Source organism: Ambystoma mexicanum, chromosome 10 (genome assembly GCF_040938575.1).
Source record: "Ambystoma mexicanum isolate Mex_15411 chromosome 10, UKY_AmexF1_1, whole genome shotgun sequence".
NCBI lineage: Eukaryota > Metazoa > Chordata > Amphibia > Caudata > Ambystomatidae > Ambystoma > Ambystoma mexicanum.
This window is the reverse complement of record NC_090932.1, coordinates 1563824282-1563849934: the sequence shown is the minus strand read 5'-3', so window position 1 is coordinate 1563849934 and position 25653 is coordinate 1563824282. Positions and strand designations below refer to the sequence as shown.

The 25653-nt window shown below is 46.6% G+C and overlaps 1 protein-coding gene across 1 annotated transcript in view; it reads right to left on the bottom strand.

Annotated features, from left to right (window-relative positions):
- Positions 1-24637, bottom strand: part of UPB1 (beta-ureidopropionase 1) — a 100649-nt gene extending 76012 nt beyond the window's left edge. Inside the window, exons 1-2 of the mRNA XM_069619863.1 lie at positions 24251-24637; positions 4200-4371 (exon numbers count right to left, since the gene is read on the bottom strand). Of these exons, the coding sequence (XP_069475964.1) occupies positions 4200-4371; positions 24251-24351 (273 nt within the window). The 5' untranslated portion in view covers positions 24352-24637. The remainder of the gene's footprint in view (positions 1-4199; positions 4372-24250) is intronic.
- Between the last annotated feature and the right edge of the window lie 1016 nt (positions 24638-25653).

The following is a 25653-nucleotide window of genomic DNA, read 5'->3' as shown; positions in this document are numbered from 1 at the left end:
TGTTAAGCACCACTCATATACCTGAGGGTTCGTAGTACTGTATAAGTACTGTTTTGCTATGGACAATGTGCTTAGTTTTTTCCTTCCCCTGATTCCCTTAGTGGCCAGTCAGCCTCACATGAATACAGTGACTCAGACCTCAGGGTTTGAGGGGACAGTGGTCCCAGATTTCTTCTCAACCTTGCATTTACAGGGCATTGGTAATTATCCAGAGTTCTTTCCCCCTCATTCCCCTTCCTGCCATCCTTGGGGGAGATTGCATCATAATATTACACCTCTGGGAGTATCCAATGGTTTCAGTTTTTTCCTTTTTACAGGAGTTCTGGCGGGTGACCAGTGCAGACTCGCACTGAGCATTTCCCTCCCGTCTGTTACTTTCCTTTGTGCTAATCTCTGGTATTTCAATAAGTTAACTGGAGTCTGTCCAGTCAGGGGATTGGTTAGAGGCGCTAGTGGGTATTTATTTCTCTTAACGGTGTAAAGCGGGGCTTTAATGTGGTCCTCAGGGTAGTTTTCTTTCTGGATTGCAAGGTTTTTCCTTTGGATAAGTGGGGGAGGTTTCTCCTCTTTTGGGAAGGCTCAATATCCCTTGGTGGGATAGAGGGGTCTGGGAGTGATACTATCCCCCATCCACGTTATGACCCTCTATCACGATGCGTTCCAGAGTCTATACATTAACTTTCAGACGGTGTCTGCCGCTACGATTACCAGAGTGCTGGAATATATATTTGGTTGATGACTTGATTATCATAGTCACCTGCATGGCAGGTGGACCTTTGGGGTTTTCACAAGAGTTTGTTTGCAGTAAGGTGCCAGCTCAGGGTGCTGTGAGCTTCAAAGATCTGCAAATTGGCTGAAATATAGGTTGGACCTCTTCTGGTGTACACCTTCAGTTTAACCATTTAGTGATCAGTTCTTTGCAGTTTAGAGTCTTGCTAAGATTTTGGAAATTTGGTGTCCTCCTTCGGTTACTTTTGATCCGCTAGGGGATTTATCACCAGGGAGGAGGGATCAAGGTTCAAGCACCGGGCATACCTACAAAGGAGTTTAGATATCACTATAATGGTAGTGATTGGATGTCGGATACATTTTTTCTTCTTGCCAAGTTTGGCCTCTTAAGGATCAGGTTTATAATATCTGCCTTTTGTCATGGTAGCAGAGTCCTTCTTCAAGAGTTCGGGAGGTCTGAGGGTCTCCGTGTTGGCGGTTTGACGGGTTTAGCTTCTCAGGTGGGGCCCTCTCTTCCATTCTGCTTCTGCCTCCAGAAGACTTCCCTCCTTAGTATACACATATGTCTGAAGACAATTGTAGATTAATTCTATTGCTTTTCAGCTCCGCTCAGGATGGATTGTCCTATTACAAAATTTATAAAAATGATTTTTTACTCCCATTTTACCCTTTTGAAGATTTGTCTTTCCCTCTTGGTTCCCCAGTGTAGTTCTGTGACATGCCCTGTTTCTAATGCGATATCTTCCTTTAATGCATGGGATGGAACCTATAAGACTTTCACCCCTATGGGGTACTTTTCTTTATCTCCAGGAGAGCTAGGTGTTTGTTTTCATTGGTTTGCTTTCTAGGTCCCCAAAAATGGTACGAATTTAAGTGTTTTGAATATTTGATTGAACAACATAGGTGTTTATTTCAGATGGTTTTTTCCTAACCTATTAGTATAGGAAAACTTTGTTCAATGTTTTCCCCTCTTTTAACCAGTTGGTTTTGGTGGCCTGTAAGGAACGCTGGATTTGGCACGTTCCTGTTTTTCTTGCAGTGGATTTGACTTTGCCTTATAAGACAGCTTTTCGGGCAACCTAGTCTTGGGCAATTCTCTGATTGGTCAACAGATTGATTTAATGAAAGCATTTAAAAAAAAAAAAATGTTTCCTTTCCTATTATTTTATTATATTATCTATTATATTGGATCATTTTGTACGTACTAATGAGATGCAAGGGCTTTGAACTTGCATAATATGAGCCTCCTGTCTTGTCATAGAATGACTAATCCCCCACACTAACGTGAGATGGGGGTTTAGATTCTATTAAAGACAAGGAGGCGATTATTATCCCTCCCACCCACCCTGGATATGATATGATATGATATGGCAATTGTGATACGCATGTACACAGGTGGTTCAAGTGAGAACATTCTTTGGTTTGTTGTTCTTCCCAACCACCCACCCTTCTTGCTTGTTGTTCTTACAGGTACAAGTTGAGGTTCTGCTCAGGAGTGTGGATCGCAGTTACAAGTTCTGGAGTGCGTGATTTCGGCCACGAGTTGAGGTTCTCATCAGGAGTGTGGCTCGCAGTAACAAGTTGTGGAGTGCGTGATTTTGGATGAGAAGTCCTATCCAGAAGAACTTCGGCATAGATTCAGGCTGCGGGAAGGTGGAGATCTCCAGTTTCGATGGATTCTTTCTCCGTGCTACGCAGTTCAACCGTTTCATTGGACTTTTGGTGCAAGACAGCTGCAGAAAGAGGGGTTGGGGTTAGAGTAATGGACATATATAGAAGAGGGTCCCTGCTCATTGGTCCCCTGCAGGAGATGACCTATCCTCCATGATGGTTTGGGGAGTTCCCCATGCATTGACATTGAACTTTATCTAGTTCTGTTGTTGAAACTTTTTTGTTTGTAAAAGTTTTTTCTTTGCTGCTGTGGTTTCAGAGTAAAGATTGTAGTGCATAATAATCGCCTCCTTGTCTTTAATAGAATCTAAACCCCCATCTCACGTTAGTGTGGGGGATTAGTCATTGTTAGTTCTAAACCCAGTTCCTGTAAAGCTAAAGCTATGGAAAAAAGACTGGATTGAAACTCAGCCTCAATGTGGAGGATACAAACTGTTTAATAATTTTAGCAAAGAAAATAAATCCATGAATCAGTTTCCTAATTATTTGGAAAAATATCTGGATATGAAGTGTCGAATTTCTTTTTTAACGCATGAGGCTTAACTTGCCATCTACGAGAGGTGCTGGGCCTACGAAGTAAAGAGGAGTACGGCTCTCCAAGCTGTAGGTTTGGTTTGAACCCCTTGAATAAAGAAACTACTCGAACCTATTTTAATTGGCATCTGAGCAATGGTTATTTAAACGTAATAATTTTACGACTTTTAAGGTGATTATGTTTTTTGTGAGTTGGAGCGCTAGGAAATCTATTTAAGATCATTTTTTGTATAAATGCTAAAAACGACATATCTGTGAAATAGGAGAACTTGGATTACAATGATTTGATCTTTATTTTTTAGATGTTGAAAGATTAAATTGTTGAATAAGATTGAGAGTATTGATATGTGACTTTTAAAAAAATATTTAGGTAGTGTCTTTTATTATTCTCTGAAAATTGTTTATTGTGGTTAGTGAAAGGTTTGATATCCAAGCCAAGTGCGAAATAAAAAATACATGTTTTTTTTTTAAACAAACCATTTGGGTCACTTATGAATGTGGTGCCAGAATTTAGAACTGGCTTCTGGACATTGATTATCAAACGGGGATCTACCCAGTGCTTCTCCGAACCCATGGTTTGGGAAAGGTCTGCACAGGTGTATTACTGTGTTAACAGAACTGGCGCTGTCGGATTTCTGTGTGTTTTTCCTTCCAGGAAAATCCTTGCTTAATGCACGCCACCAAATGTTGTTTCCATGGGCCAGACTCACTGTAACAATGCTGTCCAGGAGTTTCAGCAGTTAGTGCTGAATAAGTATAAATTACTTGTTCAAGATGTCCTAGAACAAATAACCTAGCTAAAAGAAGATAAGCTTCCTTGCAAACGGCAGCCAACGAAACGAGATTAGCTATGAAAATGTACATTGCCTCCACAGCCTTCTTTCTCTTCGCAATACCTACCTTTGCCTTAACCCTGGGACGAGTAAGATTAGGTCTAGGAGTAATGAAGATTACCAGTAAGATTTGCAAATATCACCTTCAGTGCCCTGTGTGTAGGTATGATGCCTAAGTAAGTGGATGGGCTGCCTATTCACAAACCCCTTACTGACAACCAGAGCAAGATGGGGCACACACCCCAACAGTTAGTGTCTACTGGAGGTTCACAGAGCACAGCTGGTCCCAACAGTTGTCATTGCTCTTTCTTGTGAACCCTCATGAGTTGTTTCCACTAGATGTAGCGCCCCCAGCCACAGTGTCATTACCCTAATGTGCTGCTCCTAACTATCCCAGTGTCTAAATAGCACTGCAAGCATTTTACCAAGTACCTGCTCTCCTACGGGCTTGTTGGTGGGCAGGACGATCTTGTTCTGGATGAGCCCTACCCTCACGATGCGAGGTTTACGAAGTTGCTCCTGCGCTGCCTCCAACCGGTGACCCTGCAGCTCAACATCAAGCTTCGAGGCCGCCTCTGCCGCAGCTTCCGGGAGATCCAGCTTCCTGTACAGGTGGGTAGATAGAGTGCGAGTGAGAGCAGACCGCGTGCAGGCACTATACATATACAACAGAGAAGCTTGAGGTTGAGCACAGTGTGCGGAGATTGCAGGGGCCACGCCACCTTCTGTCTGATCACTGTGGCCCCATTCAAATCTGCCTATGCCCCAAGACTATGGAACCTCCTCCCCAACAGCATCAGACTCGCCCCCATGCTCCTACAATTCAGAAAAGAACTCAAGACCCACCTCTTCAAGGAGTCTCTCTCCTCAACACTTAGTCCATCACGTCACCACCTGACCCACTAAACACTGTCTGCCTCTCTCCTCCCCGCCACCCTGTACAGTTGTACCCCTCCCCGGTGCTCCTCTATATCCATCCCCAATGTATATCTGTTCTGTCGTTACCTCTGAAATGAGATCCTTTATGCAACTGTGCTGTTGTATACCTCTCCTCTTTAAAGCGCTCTGTTGCAATCTGTACTGTTGTACACCTCTGTAAAGCACTCCGCTGCTTCTCGAAGCTAGGTCCGCACTCAATAAATATCATAATAATAATAATACCTTAATAAAAATGTACCCGAAGGGGTGAAAATGCAATAACAAAGTAGTAGTGAGTGAAAATTCCAGAATTGTCATCTCTTAATTAGGTCATTTACTTCCAGCAGAACTGCTGGTAAATTTTCCCTTCCGGAACACCACACCCCTTCACCCAGGGCCCCCTCTCCTTAATATCCTGCCATAATCATTTTTGCAAAATGTGTTGGTCTGTTATGCACAGTTGCATTTGTGTTGATAAATAACTAACATTCTTTGTTGCAGGCCCTTGAAAATGCCCTTCCCTACCAACCTCCCCCCAACACAGAAGGCCTAGATCCTTCTTAAATGCCATACACTGCAGAAATACCACACAGACTTCGTATGCAGAGATGCCAACTGGAAATTGAGAGAGAAAAATCAGATGGTGTGGTCGAAGAGAAGCGTGGGCGTGGACGAATACTGGGAATGCAGCCAACCAACCCAATCCTGAATACAGAAACGATCAGACTAAAAAGAAAGAAAGTGATTGCGATTAATTGGGCTTATTGGCCACGTCCAATGAGATGCTAGTATCTGGAACATGGCCTTGGAACAGAGTTGCTGTAATCCGATGATGGCGAATACATGGGAAGAGGTGGAGAGAATGAGTGATGGGCAGATCATGGAGGCAAAGATTGTGAGCATTTAAGGTCTCAGAGTCAGTCAGACCGAAGCAAGCATACACAAGCCTCCGGGGACCTCACCATCCTCACAGTAACTGTCTCGGGAGGATAGCTCAAGGGCAAAATGCTCACCTTGGAAGCAAGACGATGCGGAGCAACACAGGTTCGATCCCCGGGTCCTCACTTAGAATCCTATGGGTGTTAAACGTGTTATAAATAACCAATTACAACTTCAAGCACCCGCCAGATTCATTTTGTGTTAACGGGGTTGTCAACGTCAGGTTAGTGCCAATTTCGCAAATTAACACGAGATTCCCAAAACGAAACAAAACAAAAATTTGCAAAAAGCAAGAATCTCAGCAGATTTGACAAGTCAAACAAGTGGACTGCCTGACCTTCATAAATTAACGATTAACAGTCCCACCCACTCTGGCTGGAGCTTGGCACCGCTCCAACATGGTGACGGATCACGTGCACACGATTTGGAGAAGTGTGCATGAATCTAAATCTGTGGGCTTTGGGCCTCAGGTGGGCTATTTACTTGAGCCGCAGGATGGTCCAAAGGAGAAGGTGACTCACCGCGAACTCTATGGGTTTCATTCTTAATCATTGACTCTACAAACTGGACTCTGGCCCCATGCCCTTCCAGCCGCTCCACTCCACTAGCAGTCAGATGGCTTGTTGAGCTTAGTGGAAACCTGCATTCCTAGCTTACAGGTGCTACAATTCGACTTTAACACACTGAGGGATATCAGCATGGCCCAGATTTACACAAAGAAGCACGGGGGTGTCAACTCCAAAGGCAGTGAGGTTGCAACAGCTAGTATCCAAAACTGGTCACATCTCATGGGCATGTGGCCATCATGTGCTGCCTGTCCCTAAACCTCTGCTTTTTAGGTTTTCTGTCTGTGACCATCCGTCGTGGTCCCAGCCTCCTGGCACTTGCCCACTAGACATCACTATGGCACTAGACATCAGGCCCTCATTTACAGAGACCCATGATCTTCCCAGACCTCAGCGAAGGATGTGGACTTCACCCTGCAACACTCTGGACATTCTAGCTGTCTGTAATCAATATTAGGTCATGTTTCGCTTCTTGTCTATAATCAATATTAGGTCATGTTTCGCTTCTAGACTGAGCGATTATATATGATGGAAAAGTAAGGTGCAACTCTCTCCGCACCTTGCAATCTCAAACTCTGATACCACTGATTTTCCAAGAGCTCTCGAAAGGGTGGTGGCAACTTTACGCTTTAAACCACTGGACATTCTAACTCTTGCTTTAGTGGAGGGGTAAAAAATTCAAGAGGAAAGGCATAGAAAGTTGTTCGCCCCCTTACTAAGCCACATTCACACGGCAAGCACGTTCTGACTCGCCAAGTGTCAGTTACCCTCACCAAGTGGCAAGCACCTATTTTGAGGCGTGCTGCAGTGACCAGTTTGGCCACTGTTTGCAACACCATACATTTGGGCTTACTGCACAAAACACCCAGACTCACTTGTAGTGTAAACGTCGCTTTAATGTGACAGGCCAAAGCTCACAATTAAACGCTAACCTGGCTCCCTGGACTTACAGACTCACAAAACTGTATTAACAACTTGCCAAACAAATTAATAATTAAACAATTTCAATTCTCCCAACAATTAAATAATGAATGCAGTTCAACTTCTTCCCTACCTATCCCATGCTCCATGTTCGCTAGCTTCTCCTTACCATCTTCTCAAGCCTTCCTTCCCGCTTTCTCCCCGGGGCCATGCCCCTCCATCTTCAATACCTATTCCCCCTCTTAGCACCCCCAGGGTAGCCCGTTCGTGCAAACAGCACCATCCCCATCCTTTCCCGCGCTATTCCCCCATTGTGCTTCCCTCCCTCCTCATCCAAAGTGCGCCATGCCCCTGGTAAAAACAACTTCACACCCCTTCAACTCCCCTCTAAACCAAACTACTCCTTCCTCCGACCTGGAGCTAGACTGACCTGTCACATCAGCAACGAGAGAACCTTACATAAACATCCCCCAACTAATGCCCCGGCCTGTCACATGAAAACTACCAGTCACCCCCAGACCCTTTAATATTATTCCAAAAAACTCACAAAAAAAACGATGAGAGGGGGGAAAACAAAAATTCCTAATCAAAATCCCCCTCCCCCAATACATATTGCCCCTTTACTGGCCCCAAAAGAAAGGTGGTGGGCGGGCGGGGACAAACGCTTGTCCTCAACCGTCACCTGCGAACCTTCCCTGGCCCCTTAAATACCCCTGGGAGGTGCGCTATGCGCAGAGTGCCCAAAACGACCCCAGGGGAAACGCTTGGCGTTCACCCCGGTGCCCCCCCTTTTGGAAGGTTGATTAATGCCTCTCCTTATGGTATAAAAACGTAGAAACACCCCTTAAATAAACTGTAGAGTTAGCGGTGAAACAGACCCACGTCACGGGTCTAGTAGAAGCATTTCCTTTTGCCCCCAGAGCCAGCAGGTCCTTCCAGATCCCCGAGTTGTCATTTCCTTATCGCACAAAGATCTGCGCTGGACTCCTCTCAGTGAGCTTGCACCGAGGGGTAAGAGCAGAGGAATAGAAGGAGGCCGGGGGAGGTGGGGACGGGCTTGCACAGTTTCTCTTTCTACCCTGTCTGGTATTGTCTACCCTCATCCAAGTCTCAATCACAGGCAACATGTAATTGCGCAAGAGAATCAGAAGAGGACTTGTTCTGTCACACCAGTCTTACGGTAGAAAGGACAGCAAGTCTAGGTCACGAGAAAGGGGGCAGCGTACAGAAGGAGTTGTTGCAGACCTGGTGATGTCAGGGTGCATTCGTTGTTACACCGACCAACATTGTAATTGCTGACCCACAGGTTCCTATAGGGCATTGCACAGCTACGTTGGGCTGGTGATTCTGAGCCCATGGTTAAAGGTACACTGGTGACCAATCTGAGATGGATACGCGAGGATCACCAATGCTACAGAGTTTGGGAAGTGGCTAAAATGGGCGGTGGGGGGGGGAGTTGAGGAACACGCTGGAGAGGAGCACTACAGCCAGGCCCACTACAGCCAGGCAATGAGGGAGGAGTGGGAGAATCTGGGGTAATAGACTAGTCACTGACCTAACTGGAGGAAGAGGTGGAAAGGAGGCGGGAGCAAGGAAGCCTCTGTGTCAAGCTCAGGCCCAGGAAGCCGGAAATGAGAGCCCATAGGAGGAACCCGAATGAACCAGGAAGCCACAGAACACCACAGGGGGGGGCACCTAGGAAAGTTATGGAAAGCAGTGCCGGGGAGGGGGCAGAATGGAGGGGAAGTGGAGAGTCATGGTGCGAGCAGGAGGCAATACTGGGGACTAGGTGGAACAGACTGGATGAGGGGCCGGCTAGAAGATAAGAGGCACCCAGAGACTGAACACTGAGGTAAAAAGTGAGATAGAAACCATACTGGTCAAAGGTCAAGCAGAGCGCCCAGATCTAGACAAGCAAGCGAAGGTCCCTGGAGACCAGGGAGGGGAGAAGAAATAAGCCTACGCGTAAGAGGACAAAGGAGGTAAAAAGGTAGAAGTGGTGGCAAAAGCATGACAACGTTAAGTTCATCGATAGATAAGGCTGTAGAGGAAGAGGTGAGGAAGGAGAGAGCCAAACAACATTATACTACATTTCTAAGGAAGGAGAAAGTGGCGTTTTGACAGGGATAGAAGGAAGGAATTGAAGAGGAGGCACAGAGGAGGGAGGAGGGAAGGGGAAAGTGGATAGAAATGAGAAACCAGCAGGCTGTGAAAGGAGAGAAAAAGACACATTCAAAACCAGATCAAATGGAGGGACAACAGGACAAGAAAGTACAGAAGCAGTACCCAAGGAAATGGAAAAGAAGAGAGAAGCCGAAGCTCGGGTCTCGGAAGAGCCAGGAAGAGAACATTTTTGTCCCCGACCAGGGAGATGAAGACATGGGTGATAGAGGGGGCCCAGGCCCTAGGAGAAGACACCAATTGTGAAAATGCTACTTTTGGCGTGAAGAACATTCTATAACAGACCAGAGAAAGAAATTACTATCCTGATAAAGTAGCATGAATGAAATTATCTTGTCCGCGTTATTTGCAATACCCTCAAGATCAAAAACCATAGCCATTTCCCTTTACTATGCGCCAAGGGGTTCGACAGTTTCATCTCGGGCCCCGCCAGTGTACAAACGTAATGTGTCGGACTACCTCTTTAAACAGAACAGTCAGTTCCACAACATTCCATCATTCCATCAACATTCCATCTACTCTGCCCATCAGCCCATTATGCTGGACTACCAAAGGGATCACTCATCCATAACCCAATTCCCAAAGGGATCACTCATCCATAACCCGATTCCCAAAGGGATCACTCATCCATAACCTGCTTGCCGAAGGGATCACTCATCCATAACCTGATGTCCAACCCTCCCCTTACATTGCTGGTTGTCCTGCTACAAAGTCAAACTGGGAGGGTGAACTCACAGCGGGAACAATAATGCAGCCACAAAACAGTCAGCGCCCTTGACACCGTCGGGCTTCAGGGTGAAATAAGAACTTAGGGTGCCAGAATATGGGTCAACCTTAAGATTTCCACCATGAAAAGACTAACCAAATCCTTGATCCATGTTGGCACATATCGGACTCGGATGAGTACAGGACCGAATGCAAATGAGCGAATATCTCGGATCTGTGACTACACTAGAGAAATGTCATACACTATAAGACTTAAGGAGGCTTCAAACAAATCAAGGATATTTTTGAGGTTTATCGTGAGACAGAACTTCTCAATATCGGAATCTGTGCCCCAGGGCAGACCTGACACCCTACATACCTTCTTATAAACAGAACGTCGCAATCAGTCACAACACAAATCTCCTCCCCGGCTACACTCATACTTTTCAACCTCCCAACCACTGAATGTGACACCAGCCAGGAAGTCGAATATCTTTATCAAGGCGTCAAACAAGCCAGCAGAACCGTCATTGGCTTCTCGTCTCAAGGAAACTAACATCATGTACCCGCTCAACATCTTCAACATGGTTGAGTTCCTGAACTGTTGAAATGTGCCATAGTCACTCGTATATTAAAGAAAACACATGCAACCCTCCCCCCAAAACCCAACTAAGCACCATCACATTTCAAACATGTCCTAAACTAGGAGCATTCTGCAAAGCGATTGCCTATTGGCTACAGGACCTCTGACCTGGAAGTAACGAACACTGACAGTGGCCAGCATTAGAGAAGAACTGATTATCCCTCTGAACAAGGGCCACATGGGGATAAGGGTTGAACCTTTTTGATGTCTCTGTTGCGCATGAAACAGCCACCCATGAAATGCAACATGGCCACCTGCAATTCTGGAAGGAGGGTGTCAGGCACTATCCAAGTGTGAATTCATTAATTCTCTCTCCAACCGAGTTGGCGGCAGGAAAAAAGAAAAAAGGCACCTCCCTCAATTGAACCATGAAAAGGATCCTCTTTGGGATTCTGCCAGCGAATCCTCAGTGTCCTCTTTATTATTCTATATCCACACACGTCTCCATATCTTGCAATTTCCGATGCATGTGGATGATGCTCAGATCCTCTTCCGGCTGGAGGACGGATCTGCCTACTAGTCTCCAAGTCCCAGAACCCAATGCCACTTGTGGATGAAGCTGAGCTGCCTATGCCTGATGACTAACAACACAGAGGGCTTGGATCAGGTTAGTAAGGAAAGAGTCAAAATGGATCAAAAACATTACTGTCTCTATGCTTGCAGACTAGAAGTACCCAAGCTCGTGTGAGAGTCTGTTCCTAGGTGCCCTGCAACGAGAGTAGGGAGGCATTTGTGTCTTCGGGGGCCTTGCACGCTCAAGGTGCCAGGATGTAGGATTGGCCAGGACGGGTCTGCAAGTTGGTTGTAGAGGTGCAGCGTTATGTTGATTGAGGTCTGTTGTGCTGGAGCAGTTTTCAATTGCTGCACGCAAATATCTTACTAGTAGGAGTATTAGTGGTATAGTGCATTTGATCGCAGCGGTTAAAAGGGTTGAGGCAGGGAGACGTCAGCTTCTGGTTCCTGAGTGGTTTATTAGTTAATTAAGCATTGAAAAGCCAGGCCTTTAGTGTTGTCCTGAAAATAACGTTGTCCTCAATTGCACGGATTTGCTTTGGAAGAGTGTTCCAGAGTTTGCTCCCCAGGTTGGAGAAGTCTGATCCTGTGTCTCCCTCTAGCGTAGAGCATGGAACCTTAGTGTCATTCTTGGTTGGTATTGGGTAATCTTTGATCAGATGAATTCAGCTCCATGGCCTTGAAGAGCTCTGCAGGCAATGGAGAATGCTTTGAAGCGTATCTGTTTTTAACGGTCAGCAAGTGTAGAGTTCTTAGTGGTGGAGTAATGCGTTCCCTCCTATCGAGTCCCAGCAAGGGTCTTGCTTCTGAGGCCTGTAAGCGTTGAGGTTTCTTCATGTGGTAGTTTGACATGCTGAAGCATGCTGAGGCGCAATACTGGTGTATTCTATTCTTGATTGGAACAGCGCTATGACGGCAAGGGTCCTATGCGAGAAGGTGAAGAACGGCATTATCCATCAGACTGAGTGAAGCTTGTAGAAACATTTCTTAACTAACGTGTTGATTTGTGGTTCCAGGGGGAGCCCATAATCCACAAGGATCTGAAGATTCTTGATACGGTCCGAGGTTTTTTGGCAGGTGCCAATTCCCATAGGCCTTGATAGTGGTGCTTCTTTGGGCGAGCCTATCATGATTTCTCGCTTGTCCGGTTTTGAGTTTTTAGGCGGTTGTGGTCACCCACGGGTCCACCCGTCTGAGGCAATTGGTCATGGCGATTTTGGTCTCATTGCTGCTGGACATTTTGAAGACGACTTGTGTTTCACCTGCACAGTTGTAGCAGATGACAGTTTTTGTATGAGCCTCGTAAGTAGGGCAATGTAGATGTTAAAAAGGAGGAGTGATTGGCTTGATCCTTGCTGGGCTCCACAGGTTATTTTCCAAGAGTAGGAATGGAAAGGGGGGAAGCCATGTGATTTCTTTTTTATCCATGAGGAATGATTGTAGCCATTTTAACGTTGTGCTGACAGGGTTTGAAATTGAGGGGAGCTGGATGAGAGCTATTTAGCTCCTGCTTGTAGCCTAGAAGAGCCTGCTTAGCTTGAAACCAACAGCTTCCTGGAACTACTTCTGGATCCCCAGGCCAACTGATGCCAATCAAACACACCTATGTGAATTTAACTGTGCATTTAGGCAATCTAAAAATAATCAGACATCTCTTTACACCATTTAATGCATAAGCGGTCATAAATAATAGACACAGTAATATGTTTGCATCTTATGTGGAAGTTGCATTTGCGAAACACTATGTACTAGCTCCTCGTTCCCACAGTTGTAGCTCCTGGTCGCTGGTTAATGCTGGATACCCCGGAGCTGCTTTTAGCTCCCGCTTAACCAACCTTCATTTCGAGCCCTATTTGAGTGGTCCCACTTCTTCCAATCTTCTGAGTAAGAATGTGCGGTCATTCTTTCGTCTATAAAGAGGAGAATAGGATACATTGAATTGTTCGCTGTGGGTTTTTATAAAATCTTTTTTAGAGTTGCATCATGATTGATTCAGTTATGAATTTGTAATAAAAATGTGCATTGTGTTTTTTTAATGTTGATGTTAGTGGGTTCATTTTTTCAGGACTTGATCTGGGTTTTACAGCCGTGTCATATCAGTGTCATTCTTTTTTTCCATCTAAATTTGAAACATAATAAACGTGTGGGTGCCTACCTGACGTTTGTTCACCATGGGAGGGCAACGCAGGCAGCATTTGTAAAGGAGTGACCTTTAGACACAAACCCCTAAACCCAACCAGATTTATATGTCTAAAGTACACCACAAAAACAATCATGTTTAGTGTAAGCGGTCCTCTATGTGCAATGCACAAAAAATATTAACAGGGGGCCTGTTTGATACTGAGAAAATGACTTCTCTTTGTGCTAAGTTCCAGATCTGTCCAACTCGGGAGTGCTCTGAAAAGTCAGTATGTGGCACTATCTGGACAGGACAAAATAGATGGTTTCAAATATTGATAATGCTTATGTTGAGAGACATATAAATACGTCATCCGTAGCTACTGCCCCTCCACAGCTCAATATTACACATGTGAGAAGCGTTACTCACTAAGGCAACTGTACCGCCCATGTCCCAGGCTGGTACAACAGGAGATGGACACGATCTAAGCTAAAGATGGCAAGAATAAAGAAACTGACAATGAAACAACACATGTGCATGCATTAGACACTGTTATGGGTCGTCGTTCACCCCCCTCTCTGCGCAAAACCCAGCCACCTGCACCTCTAGCACTTCGACTTCCTAGTGCAACTACCAGAATGAAGAGGAGATTTGTGGCACTCCCCAAAAGAATTCGGCATTATGCTGCCCCATTTCGTGCACGATGGCAGCTGCTGTGGAAGTTAGCGAATCGAAAACTACATTCCCCAGCAAACCTGGCTCCGTACGGTAGTTTGCCGGTAGAGCCTCGCATTGGCTTGCCCCGCCTCTCTCACTGATGTAGTCCATGGAGACAGCCAGGGCGCCGCTTCTGTTTACAGCTACTCCCGGCACTTAGAAGCTCCATCTTCAATTGCTGAAAACCTCCTTGTTCTTACGGATTCGACTCGGACTGTTTACTGGACCCTCTATTTGGAATACCCTTATTGAACTGCCCTCCCGTGTACCGAACCTGTTTTGCTTCACGGACCCCGCTAGAAAAAGTTTGTCTTTGTTATTGTCCGCTAGTGTACCAGACCTTGCCTGCCTTCGACTTCCTATCTCAGGAATAGCCATCCCGACTGGCTGTTCTGCATCGCGCCAAACTTTACCTGCCTTCCACTTACCTTCCCTGGAACTACCATCCCGACTGGTTGCTGTCATCGTCCTTCGTTCATCAGTGGTAAGACTTTTTGCTTCACAAACGGAACACTTGGAAAGCCCCTGGTTAATCCGTGCACTCAAGGACGCTCTGCAGCTGTGCACCATCCCGAATCCAGTGCGACCCTCGTGCCGCCCGGGTATTAGCATCCTCCTACTAACATTCCCTTTTTCTTATTTTATCCCTGTCGTTGTGTTCTTAGCTACTCAAATCCTCCATTCATTCTCCACTGGTAAGATCCTGTCCACCTCTTGAGTTGTGTCTTAATTTAAGCCAGTTAGATACTAAGTCTTATTATATTCCTAGGTGATTCCCGAATTGTGCTGCTCTCCTATCCTACGGGGGGAAAAAGCCCAGGTATTACATCAGTTAGTAAGGCTTACAGGGGACAACTGTTACCTTCGTGTTACTCACTTGTTATTCTTCCTTTACAGCCTGGTTCGTGGCGGTGCGCTTTCTCCCCGCCCTTCTGGGTGATCAGTCCCCTTGTCTGGTTAAATACAGCAAGTGGTCATATCATTTCGAAGGTCTTATTCCCTCACAGAGAGGAGGCTTGGGTAGAGGCCCTACCCAAAGCTCTTCAAGCAACTTCCTGGGTTTTGGATACTCCCCGGTTCCACGCACTCATCCCACCGGTGAGTAACAAAAACAGAAGCCATGGATGAAGCTGATCCTTTGGCTGCTTTGTTTCGTTTGGTGTCTGAGTTACGATCTGACATGACATTAGCTCATGACGCCATGCATCAAAGGATCGACAGTTTACGGAGTATTCAAAACCCCCCGACACTCGGGGTAGACATGGCGGGTGCGGCCGCTTCAGGTTCCGGTCTACCTTCAGCTTCCGCCTCTGGGTTCTCTGCGACCCCGGTTTTGATGGCCACTCAATTCCCGTTGGCCCCTCCGGAACGCTTTACGGGAGATCCAAAACAATATCGGACCTTCATGAATCAATGCAAATTGCATTTTTTGTGTCGGCCCACCGCCTTTCCAAACTCCACCACCAAGGCAGCCTTTATTCTTTCCCATCTCGGCTGCGTGGGCCAACCCTTTACTTGAGTCCAACAGCTACATCCTCTATGACTGTGACGAACTTATATTGGCCATGAATAAGGTTTTTGATAACCGTTACAAATCTCAAGCATCGGACCTGGAGTTGTTGAGTCTACGACAAGGCTCTTCTTCTCTTTTTTCTTATTTTACCAGATTCAATCAGCTAGCTGCTGAGACAGACTGGCCTGAAGAGAAGAAATCAGCCGTATTCTACCAGGGATTGTCCGAAGAACTAAAAGACATCCTAGCCACAGTACCGGTCGTTCCGACCTCCTTCGGTGAATTATTAGATTTGGTGTTGCAAATAGATGCCCGAAGGTCTGAAAGAAGAGGAGAACGTAAAACATCAATCCTTATCCCCGTTCCAGCAGATGTAGTTACTCCTCCTCTTTCGATTCCAGAACCCATGCAGATAGGGGCGGTGAGGGGTCCTTTGACTCAAGCCCAACGTGAATATCGATGTTCACATAATTTGTGCATGTATTGTGGTTCTTCAGAACATCAGTTGAAAGACTGTCCCAAAAGACCGGTCAAAAAGGCGGGAAACGCCAAATCCCGGCGATAGATAGAGTCCCTGCGCCGGGAGTGTCTTCATTGGACTCACAGGGTTTTTTGTCTGCTCCTGTCAGTCTTCCTGTGTTATTTACCACGGCCGAAGACGCTACATTCCCCTCCGTGGCTATTATAGACTCCGGAGCTACGGGGAACTATATGGACTTTGACTACGCTGCAAAAAACAAAGTGCCCATTCTACCAAAGACTCAACCCGAGAGGGTCCATACTGTGGACGGTACAACTTTGGTATCCGGTTTGGTTACACAGAACACTTCCCTTGTCAGCATGAAGACCGAAGACGGACATGTGGAATCGCTTTCATTCGATCTAATCAAAGCTCCTCAATACCAGGTCATATTCGGTATTCCATGGTTGCAACACCACAACCCTGCTATTGATTGGGTAAAGAAAAGTGTCCGATTCCCTTCTTTGGAGTGTAATGAAAACTGCTTTCAGGATACGTATGTATGCCCGGAGTCTTCTTGTCAAGCTATGGTGGCTTCCTTGTCTGTCATAGGTGCCATCGTTCGTGACGCTAGTAAGGACATCCCTTCTGAATACGAATCCTTTCGGGATGTGTTCGATAAGGGCAGGGCAGATCGATTACCGCCTCATAGGACCTATGATTGTCCAATAGACCTGTTACCTGGGGCCAAGATACCAGCCGGAAGAGTCTATTCCCTTACCTTACCAGAAGACAAGGTTCTGAAAGAATACTTAGATAAAGCCTTGGCCACTGGCTTTATTAGGCCTTCCAAATCCCCAGCGGCATCTCCATTATTCTTTGTCCCTAAGAAGGAGGGGGACTTGCGCCCTTGTATAGATTACAGGGCATTGAATAATGTTACGGTGAAAAATCAGTACCCTCTCCCGCTGATATCAGTGCTTCTAGATCAACTTGGTTCGTCAGTGGTGTTCGCTAAACTTGACCTCAGGGGGGCCTATAATCTCGTTCGGATTAGAGCAGGGGACGAGTGGAAGACTGCCTTTAAGACACGGTATGGCTTATTCGAATACTTAGTGATGCCGTTTGGACTGTGTAATGCCCCGGCCACCTTCCAGGCCTTCATGAATGACATATTCCATGATTATCTGGATCAATTCGTCGTAGTTTATCTAGATGATATCCTCATCTACTCATCCTCTATGAAAGACCACTGCGTACATGTGCGTCTTGTGTTACAGAGGTTGAGGGAGAACCACCTGTACGTCAAGGCAGAGAAGTGTGTGTTTAATTCCGCCGAGGTGGAATTTCTTGGTTATGACTTGACCAGTCGTGGCATTCGTATGAGTCACTCTAAAGTTAAAGCGATTCTGGAATGGCCAGTTCCTGCCTCAGTTAAAGCACTGCAGTCCTTCTTGGGGTTCTCCAATTTTTATCGACGTTTCATCCATTCATTCTCGTCGATCTCTTCTCCTTTAACAGCACTGACCAGCTCCAAGAAACCATTTGCATGGAATCCGGAGGCACAGCGGGCCTTTGAAATCCTGAAGACCGCCTTTTCGACAGCACCGGTCTTGCAACACCCGGACCCTCTCCTTCCCTTCCTAGTGGAGGCAGACGCCTCCGGTTCAGCTGTTGGGGCAGTACTGTCACAAGAATGTCCCGATTCAGGAGAAATCCATCCAGTGGCATATTTTTCCAGGAAATTGACTCCTTATGAACGCAATTATCCTATCACAGAACGTGAGTTATTAGCCATCAGAGATGCCTTTGCGGAATGGCGCCATCATCTGTTGGGGGCCCGTCATCAGGTTACCGTTTATTCGGATCATTGTAGCCTCCTTGCCTTCAAATCTATGAAGTGCCTTACGGCCCGACAAGCTCGTTGGCATCTATTCTTTTCCCAGTTTAACTTCGTCATCACATATAGACCGGCTCGCCTCAATGCCTGTGCTGACGCTCTTTCAAGGTTATCCCACGGTTCCTGTGTTTCTAAGGCTGATCGTCCCCTGCTGTTACCTGAAAGGGTGGTTTGTGCCTGCACTCCTCAGCCTTCGCTCCGTGCCCTTATATCATCTTGGGTGACCTCAAATGATGAGGAATGTGAATCTTTGAATCTCGACATCATACAAGGCTTGCCTTATATTCAGGGTCGTCTCTTTATACCTCCTGGAGAAGCACGTCTTCGAGCTTTAGCCTGGTCACACGATTCCTTGATGGCGGCCCATCCGGGGCAGCAAAAGACGTTGGAGGCGCTGCGACGTTGGGCTTGGTGGCCGTCGATGTTTCGGGATATCATCGATTACGTAGCCTCTTGCTCAGTGTGTGCTCAATGCAAGGTCTCGAGATCCAAGTCTGTGGGCCTTTTGCGACCCCTTCCGGTGCCACATAAACCGTGGTATATGGTTTCCATGGATTTCATCGTGGATCTGCCTCCTCTAAGCGGTTATGATACCGTCTGGGTTGTCATCGACTACTTCTCCAAGATGGCTCTGTTTGTTCCCTGCTCGGGGTTACCTTCGGCCCCCGTCCTGGCTTCTTTGTTTCTCAAACATGTCTTTCGTTTCTTTGGACTTCCCTCTATCATAGTATCGGACCGTGGCCCTCAGTTTACTTCTCGCTTTTGGAGGGCTTTGACTTCTTCATTGCAGATCGACGATCGTTTCAGCTCTGCATACCATCCGCAAACCGATGGACAGACTGAGAGGGCTAACGCCACTTTGGAACAGTTCCTCCGATGCCTGTGTCTCCAATTTCAGTCTACCTGGTTAGAGACGCTCGCCCCTGCCGAATTTGCCTACAATAATTCGGTACACTGTGCCTCGGGTGTATCACCGTTTTTTGCCTTGTATGGATTCCATCCACGTTCTTTGCCCTTGGATCCGACACTCCCCATTGACAACCCGGCCGCTCAGGCTTATGTAAGAGAATTGGACTCAGTCCGTGAGGGTGTTCGGTCCCATCTTCTTCTTGCACAGGAGAGAGCAAAAAAGTACGCTGACCGGCATAGGACTGCAGCTCCTGAATACAAAGTGGGCATGAATGTTTGGCTGTCTACGCGTAATCTTCGTATTCCTGGCAAACGTATGCTGCTCCCGAAGTTTGTGGGTCCTTTTCCCGTTACGGAGGTTTTGAATCCTGTGGCGATGCGTCTTTCTTTACCAGCTTCGTGGAAACTGCATCCTGTTTTCCACGTCAGTCTCCTCAAGCCTTGCCTTCCTTCCACGCGCCTACCTACGCGGCCTTGCGCTATTCGCGTGGATGGCGAAGATGAATATGAAGTTGCCGATATTTTGGACTTCCAGCTCCGCAGGGGTCGGCCCTTTTATCTGGTCGATTGGAAAGGGTATGGTCCTGAGGATAGGTCTTGGGAACCCTTGTGTAACATCCACTCACCTGTACTCCTGCGGCGTTTCCATGCCCGCAAGGGGTTGCCGCCGTTTTTGGGGGCGGATGCTGTTATGGGTCGTCGTTCACCCCCCTCTCTGCGCAAAACCCAGCCACCTGCACCTCTAGCACTTCGACTTCCTAGTGCAACTACCAGAATGAAGAGGAGATTTGTGGCTCTCCCCAAAAGAATTCGGCATTATGCTGCCCCATTTCGTGCACGATGGCAGCTGCCGTGGAAGTTAGCGAATCGAAAACTACATTCCCCAGCAAACCTGGCTCCGTACGGTAGTTTGCCGGTAGAGCCTCGCATTGGCTTGCCCCGCCTCTCTCACTGATGTAGTCCATGGAGACAGCCAGGGCGCCGCTTCTGTTTACAGCTACTCCCGGCACTTAGAAGCTCCATCTTCAATTGCTGAAAACCTCCTTGTTCTTACGGATTCGACTCGGACTGTTTACTGGACCCTCTATTTGGAATACCCTTATTGAACTGCCCTCCCGTGTACCGAACCTGTTTTGCTTCACGGACCCCGCTAGAAAAAGTTTGTCTTTGTTATTGTCCGCTAGTGTACCAGACCTTGCCTGCCTTCGACTTCCTATCTCAGGAATAGCCATCCCGACTGGCTGTTCTGCATCGCGCCAAACTTTACCTGCCTTCCACTTACCTTCCCTGGAACTACCATCCCGACTGGTTGCTGTCATCATCCTTCGTTCATCAGTGGTAAGACTTTTTGCTTCACAAACGGAACACTTGGAAAGCCCCTGGTTAATCCGTGCACTCAAGGACGCTCTGCAGCTGTGCACCATCCCGAATCCAGTGCGACCCTCGTGCCGCCCGGGTATTAGCATCCTCCTACTAACATTCCCTTTTTCTTATTTTATCCCTGTCGTTGTGTTCTTAGCTACTCAAATCCTCCATTCATTCTCCACTGGTAAGATCCTGTCCACCTCTTGAGTTGTGTCTTAATTTAAGCCAGTTAGATACTAAGTCTTATTATATTCCTAGGTGATTCCCGAATTGTGCTGCTCTCCTATCCTATGGGGGGAAAAAGCCCAGGTATTACATCAGTTAGTAAGGCTTACAGGGGACAACTGTTACCTTCGTGTTACTCACTTGTTATTCTTCCTTTACAGCCTGGTTCGTGGCGGTGCGCATTCTCCCCGCCCTTCTGGGTGATCAGTCCCCTTGTCTGGTTAAATACAGCAAGTGGTCATATCATTTCGAAGGTCTTATTCCCTCACAGAGAGGAGGCTTGGGTAGAGGCCCTACCCAAAGCTCTTCAAGCAACTTCCTGGGTTTTGGATACTCCCCGGTTCCACGCACTCATCCCACCGGTGAGTAACAGACACAAAGCAAATATGCACTCAACATGAAGGTAGGTAATATATGCATTTATACATGAATAAAATTAACATGGTATCCATACAAACATGAAGAATACTAACATAATCAATGTATAAGCTGAATACAACATAAACTATATGCGTATATAGCTCACTAACATAGAAACACAACAGTAACGGGCGCCCATCTTTTCAGAAATGGAAGTCGCAAAATGCTTCTAATTAAACAAAAAGGCCTTGAGGATTCACGAGAACTCAGAATTCTGAATTTACAGAAATACATATCCGTGCAGAGCTCAAACGGTAGCTAAGCATACTAAGCCAGTGTTACTGAGAAATTAGGGAGAGTCCGAATGTCTCAGAGAGAACAGGAGATAACTATTCCCAAGACGCAAGCCATATTTTCTTAGATTCATTAAAAGAACAACCAGCCTTTGTAAGCCAGATGCAGGATAATTATAAGCCCGAAGACTCCATGGGGAACGGCTCAAGAGTGTCCGTAGCGGTAGAGAAAACCATAACACTTGCACTGATATTAGCTAAAATCTCAATAAATGCAGGGTGAAATTATTCCAAATGCGGTCTCATCAAACGTGACCCATAATTGAAGAACACTGTCCATTCATTAGCAATGAACACAGATAGGACACTTGCCTCACTCCTCACGCATATTCCTCAGACACGAGGCACTGTACAAGGCCAACTACAGAGGAATCACCCTGGCTCATGGCCTACGACTAAGGAATGGTATCTTTTGTAATTGAAAGAAAAGCAGTCCATGGACCTCACTCTCCCTACTCCTGTCTGGCTCATGTCTTGACGACCTGCAAGTTATCCACAGTTGGTTAGGAGAAAGCCGACCAATTAAAGCCACCAATGTTAGGCCACCCAGTACGTATTAATCCAACCAATAGCTTACTGTAGAAATGATGACTTTTTATTATTAGCAATTTAGAGCTGGTCTCGGGAGGAGCCATCAGATTGTTGTAAGGCAACCAGAAGTTTAACCCTTACCAAATGCTTATGTAGTCAATCCCATCATCCCGTAGGTTTTGGTAACCGTGAACGCATGATGATGATATTAATGACACATTCATAGCATACAAATTGTTGTTTTTAATAAGCACGCTGAGAGCAACGACTTTTATGCTTGTATGCTGTCCCTGCTTTATTTGGATGGCAATAAAGCTGGGTTTTGCCATTCACTTTCTATTTCCGTTATTGAGTCTGGCTTTTCTGGCTCCTGATCCTCTGTGTAATTTGGGGGGTTTCCCAGGCTGTTGTAACCCTTATGTCTTCAGAAAGGTTTTTGGGCCCAATGTGGTAGCTTTAATACACTAATAGATTGCATGTTAACTTGTGCAAGGCAGTCTACAAGAAAAGGACCAGAAAGCAAAGAATAAATCAGGCCTGGATGGCCAACTAAACGTACAGGAGATGGGGCAAGTAAAGAGCTTTGCTGTGCCCAATTCTCCACCCAGATGCTTCTGGCCCGGTGATCCCTTCCAGTTACCCCCGACCACAAGTTGCAGCCTTCATCAGTTCACTTTAGGCTCCAGGCTGCTCTTACTCGCCCATCACTTGTTTCCTGATGTGCACACCCGTTAGTATCCACTACACCTGACTTCCCCACACACAGCACTGGGAAATGTTAGGTTATGGTAGTTGTATTTATACCGCGTACCACTGGCATTTGTATGTTTTTCCAGGTGCTCTGGCGCCCCTGAAAGAAAGTGAGGTGGGTCTGGTTAGCGGGGAGAGAGGAAACGCACCATAGCTGTACTGTGGCCCTTGCAGTGGTGTAAAACACTAAAAGAAAGCAACCGATATGTCATTACTGTCTCCAGAGTCGAGCAATTAACAAGCTTTGGAAGGAATACATGAAGGGAAACGAGAAGCAGCCTTTGATCAAGCTCGCTCAAGCAGGACAGCCGAACCTCATGGCCTAAGGCTAAGGATGTCCAAATGAATATATATGGCGCGTGCTTTGCAGGCATTTTACTATTAGGGCATTATCACTAATTAATGGATCAGCCCGGTCAGTGTGCATGATGTTTTCTGAAGGGTTGCAAGCTTGAATCACTGTTACAGGCATATTTGTCAAATACAAACAATGTTGTGCATTCTTATGTTCCAAAAATGCTCTTTGAGTTTATTCCAAGCAGCCAAGAGACTACATTTATGCTGTTTGTCACTTTGCTCTCTCGTATGTGATTTCAGGGCCATCTGAAAATGCATGGGGTCTCGCAGGGGCCCATTTCAAAATGCTACCTGGAGCCTACTTACATAATAATAATAATAATTTGCCATTTATATAGCGCTACGAACCCTCAGGTATCTGAGCGCCACGGTGTGTGGTGCTCATTTATCGACCTCGGAAGGATGAAAGGCTGAGTTTGGCCTTGCCGGGATTCAAACCTGCGTTAGCCAGCTCTGCACGGGTGTCAAAGCGAGCGCTCTACTCGCTGTGCCACTTGACTGGCTACATAACCCCTTCTACTCCCAACCCCCCTCGGGAAACTGTGTGGTGTTTAAATTATAACGGGGAAGAAAAAGCACACTCCAGTGGGTGATTTCACTGGGTTATCATTGAGGGTAAATAACGTAAGCATTCAACTTCATTATTCCCCCCAAGCCTATATCCTGCCCCACACCAAAGTACGGAAAGTGGCGTAAAACATTTCAGTGCTAAGTTAAAAACGTTTAAAGGGGCTGCCTTTGGTCAACAAAAGCACATTTAAAGTGACACTACCTTTAGTTTGGGGCACATGTGTATGCTACCAGCCCCACCTTGCGGCTTCATTCTGTGGCTAAATCCTAGATAAAGGAATGGGACGAGGGGGTTATTAGCTGCATAATCTCATGGGAGAAGAAAAAAAGGCAGCTAGCAGGGGAGCAGCAAACATAAAATGAGCCAGACAGAGCTTCATTTACAGTAGGAAAACTGGATTAACTGGGGAAATGCAGTGACCCAAAAATACACATTTGCAGGGTCTAGTCTCCTGATGTATAGTTTGGGGCAGGGGACCCTTTAGGTCACGGCCGGCACACTTTAGCCGTGCCCCCTTTTCAGCACACTTTAGCCGTGCCCCCTTTTCAGATCCACTTTCAAGCATTGGCTGTCTCCATGGCTCTGCTACGCCTCTTCACCCTCAGCGCCTTGAAACGATCTGCCAGCGGTGGAAAGTGCTAGAAATGCAAGCAACATTTCAACGTGCCCTGGCCAGTTGTTCTGCCTCACCTGTTCCCTAACGTCTCCAGTTGCCCCTCACGCTTTCCCGATTGTCAGGAGGGGATCAAATGAATCCTAAACAAAGGGACAGGTCGTATCCAGTCCTGGATATTGTTTTTTGCACATCTTTGTTACTTTCGAATTCCTAAATCCAATTAGTCAAAAATTAAGTTAGCGATGCGTTACTTTAAAAGACCAGCACTGCGCGGTCACATGCAGTCACGTATCACCACCCAGTCTGTCCTTTCGGCCTATACCGAGCCCCCAGAGGCTGCAGCCCTCTCACCGGCTCCCGGCCCCATACAGGATCCGCTTGACCTCCCGCAGCTCCCCCTCGGGCAGGTGCTCCTCCAGGACCCGCTCCAAGGAATCCAGCTCCGCAGCCATGTCTGGGGACCCTCGAAGCACCGTGCAGCAGACAGGCAGGGAATCTGGGGGCGGGGCTGTGAGGCCGGAGGAGGGTCTGCAGGGGTGTGGGAGGGAAGGTGCAAGAGGGCCAGGAAAGGTCCTCTGGGAGAGTGGGAGGACCCAGGAAGAGAGGGACAGTAAAGCTATAAAAAGAAGGAGGGGGAGAGAGGAAAGATAAGGTGCAGGCAGAGCGCCTGGAGCGTGCCACGAAGAGAGGGGGGATGATTGACAGGCAGAGATTGTGGAAAGACCCCGGAAGGGAGGTAGGCAAATCAGTGGCAGGCTGAGAAGAAGCAAAGTGCCAACACGCGCTCATTCCTTTCAGGAGCCGTCTTGTTTTTTTTTCTTTGAATTCTTGGACTTGCAATCCTGGCTTTTTTTTAACTTTCTTTATTAACACACGTGCAGCATACCTGCCTACATTTGAAAATCACAAACTCTGAGATTTATGCCCCGCCCACAGTCACAAAAAACTCCGCCCATTTGCACACGGAAACGCCCACACGGGCCGCCCGCCTGTCAAAAAAGGTAAACACGGTGGTAAGCTCCGCCCACCTGTCAAAAAGGTAAACTCGGTTGTTGTAGCCATTAGAAACACGTTTGCTGTCTGCACTTTACAGTGGAATGCACTGCATGTGAATGTCCAAGGACATTCATAACCACCCACATTGCACAGGAGGAATGGCATTCGCCTTCCATAAAAGCAATACACACACAACACCAAGAGAGGATATGTTCTTCAAATAGTGTTTTTGAAAACGTTAACGTGTGCATGTTTTAAACTCCCAGAACCAATAGAAAGGTTTTCTCTGAAACTTGCAGTAACGAAATTGGACATTTCACCTTAATTGTTCGTTATTTTTCATTAGGTTATATAGTGTGGTGGTGAGGTGTCCAGCCTGCAAACCTGACAGCTGTGGTTCAATCCCTGAGGGCGGTTAATTCATTAATTCAATGAGGACCTTCAATGTTTCTCATTTTAACTGGGGGTGACTGAATCCACCCTCTGAAAAAAGTGGGTGGACTCCGTCCACCCGCGTGGACCCTCAACTTGAGCCCTGGCAAACTGGCCAAAAAGAATGGAGCTGAAAAAATAGGAATACTGCTTTCAATCCGGTGTCGTTAATGACACCGGATTGAAAGCAGTATTGCATGTTTTTGCTTTGCATCAGCTTTCATTCTTTTTGGTCAGTTTGCTTTATGTTTTAGTCGCCCTTCAATTTAGGGCGAATAAAACATAAGGAAAACTGGCCAAAAAGAATGAAAGCTTAAGCAAAAAAA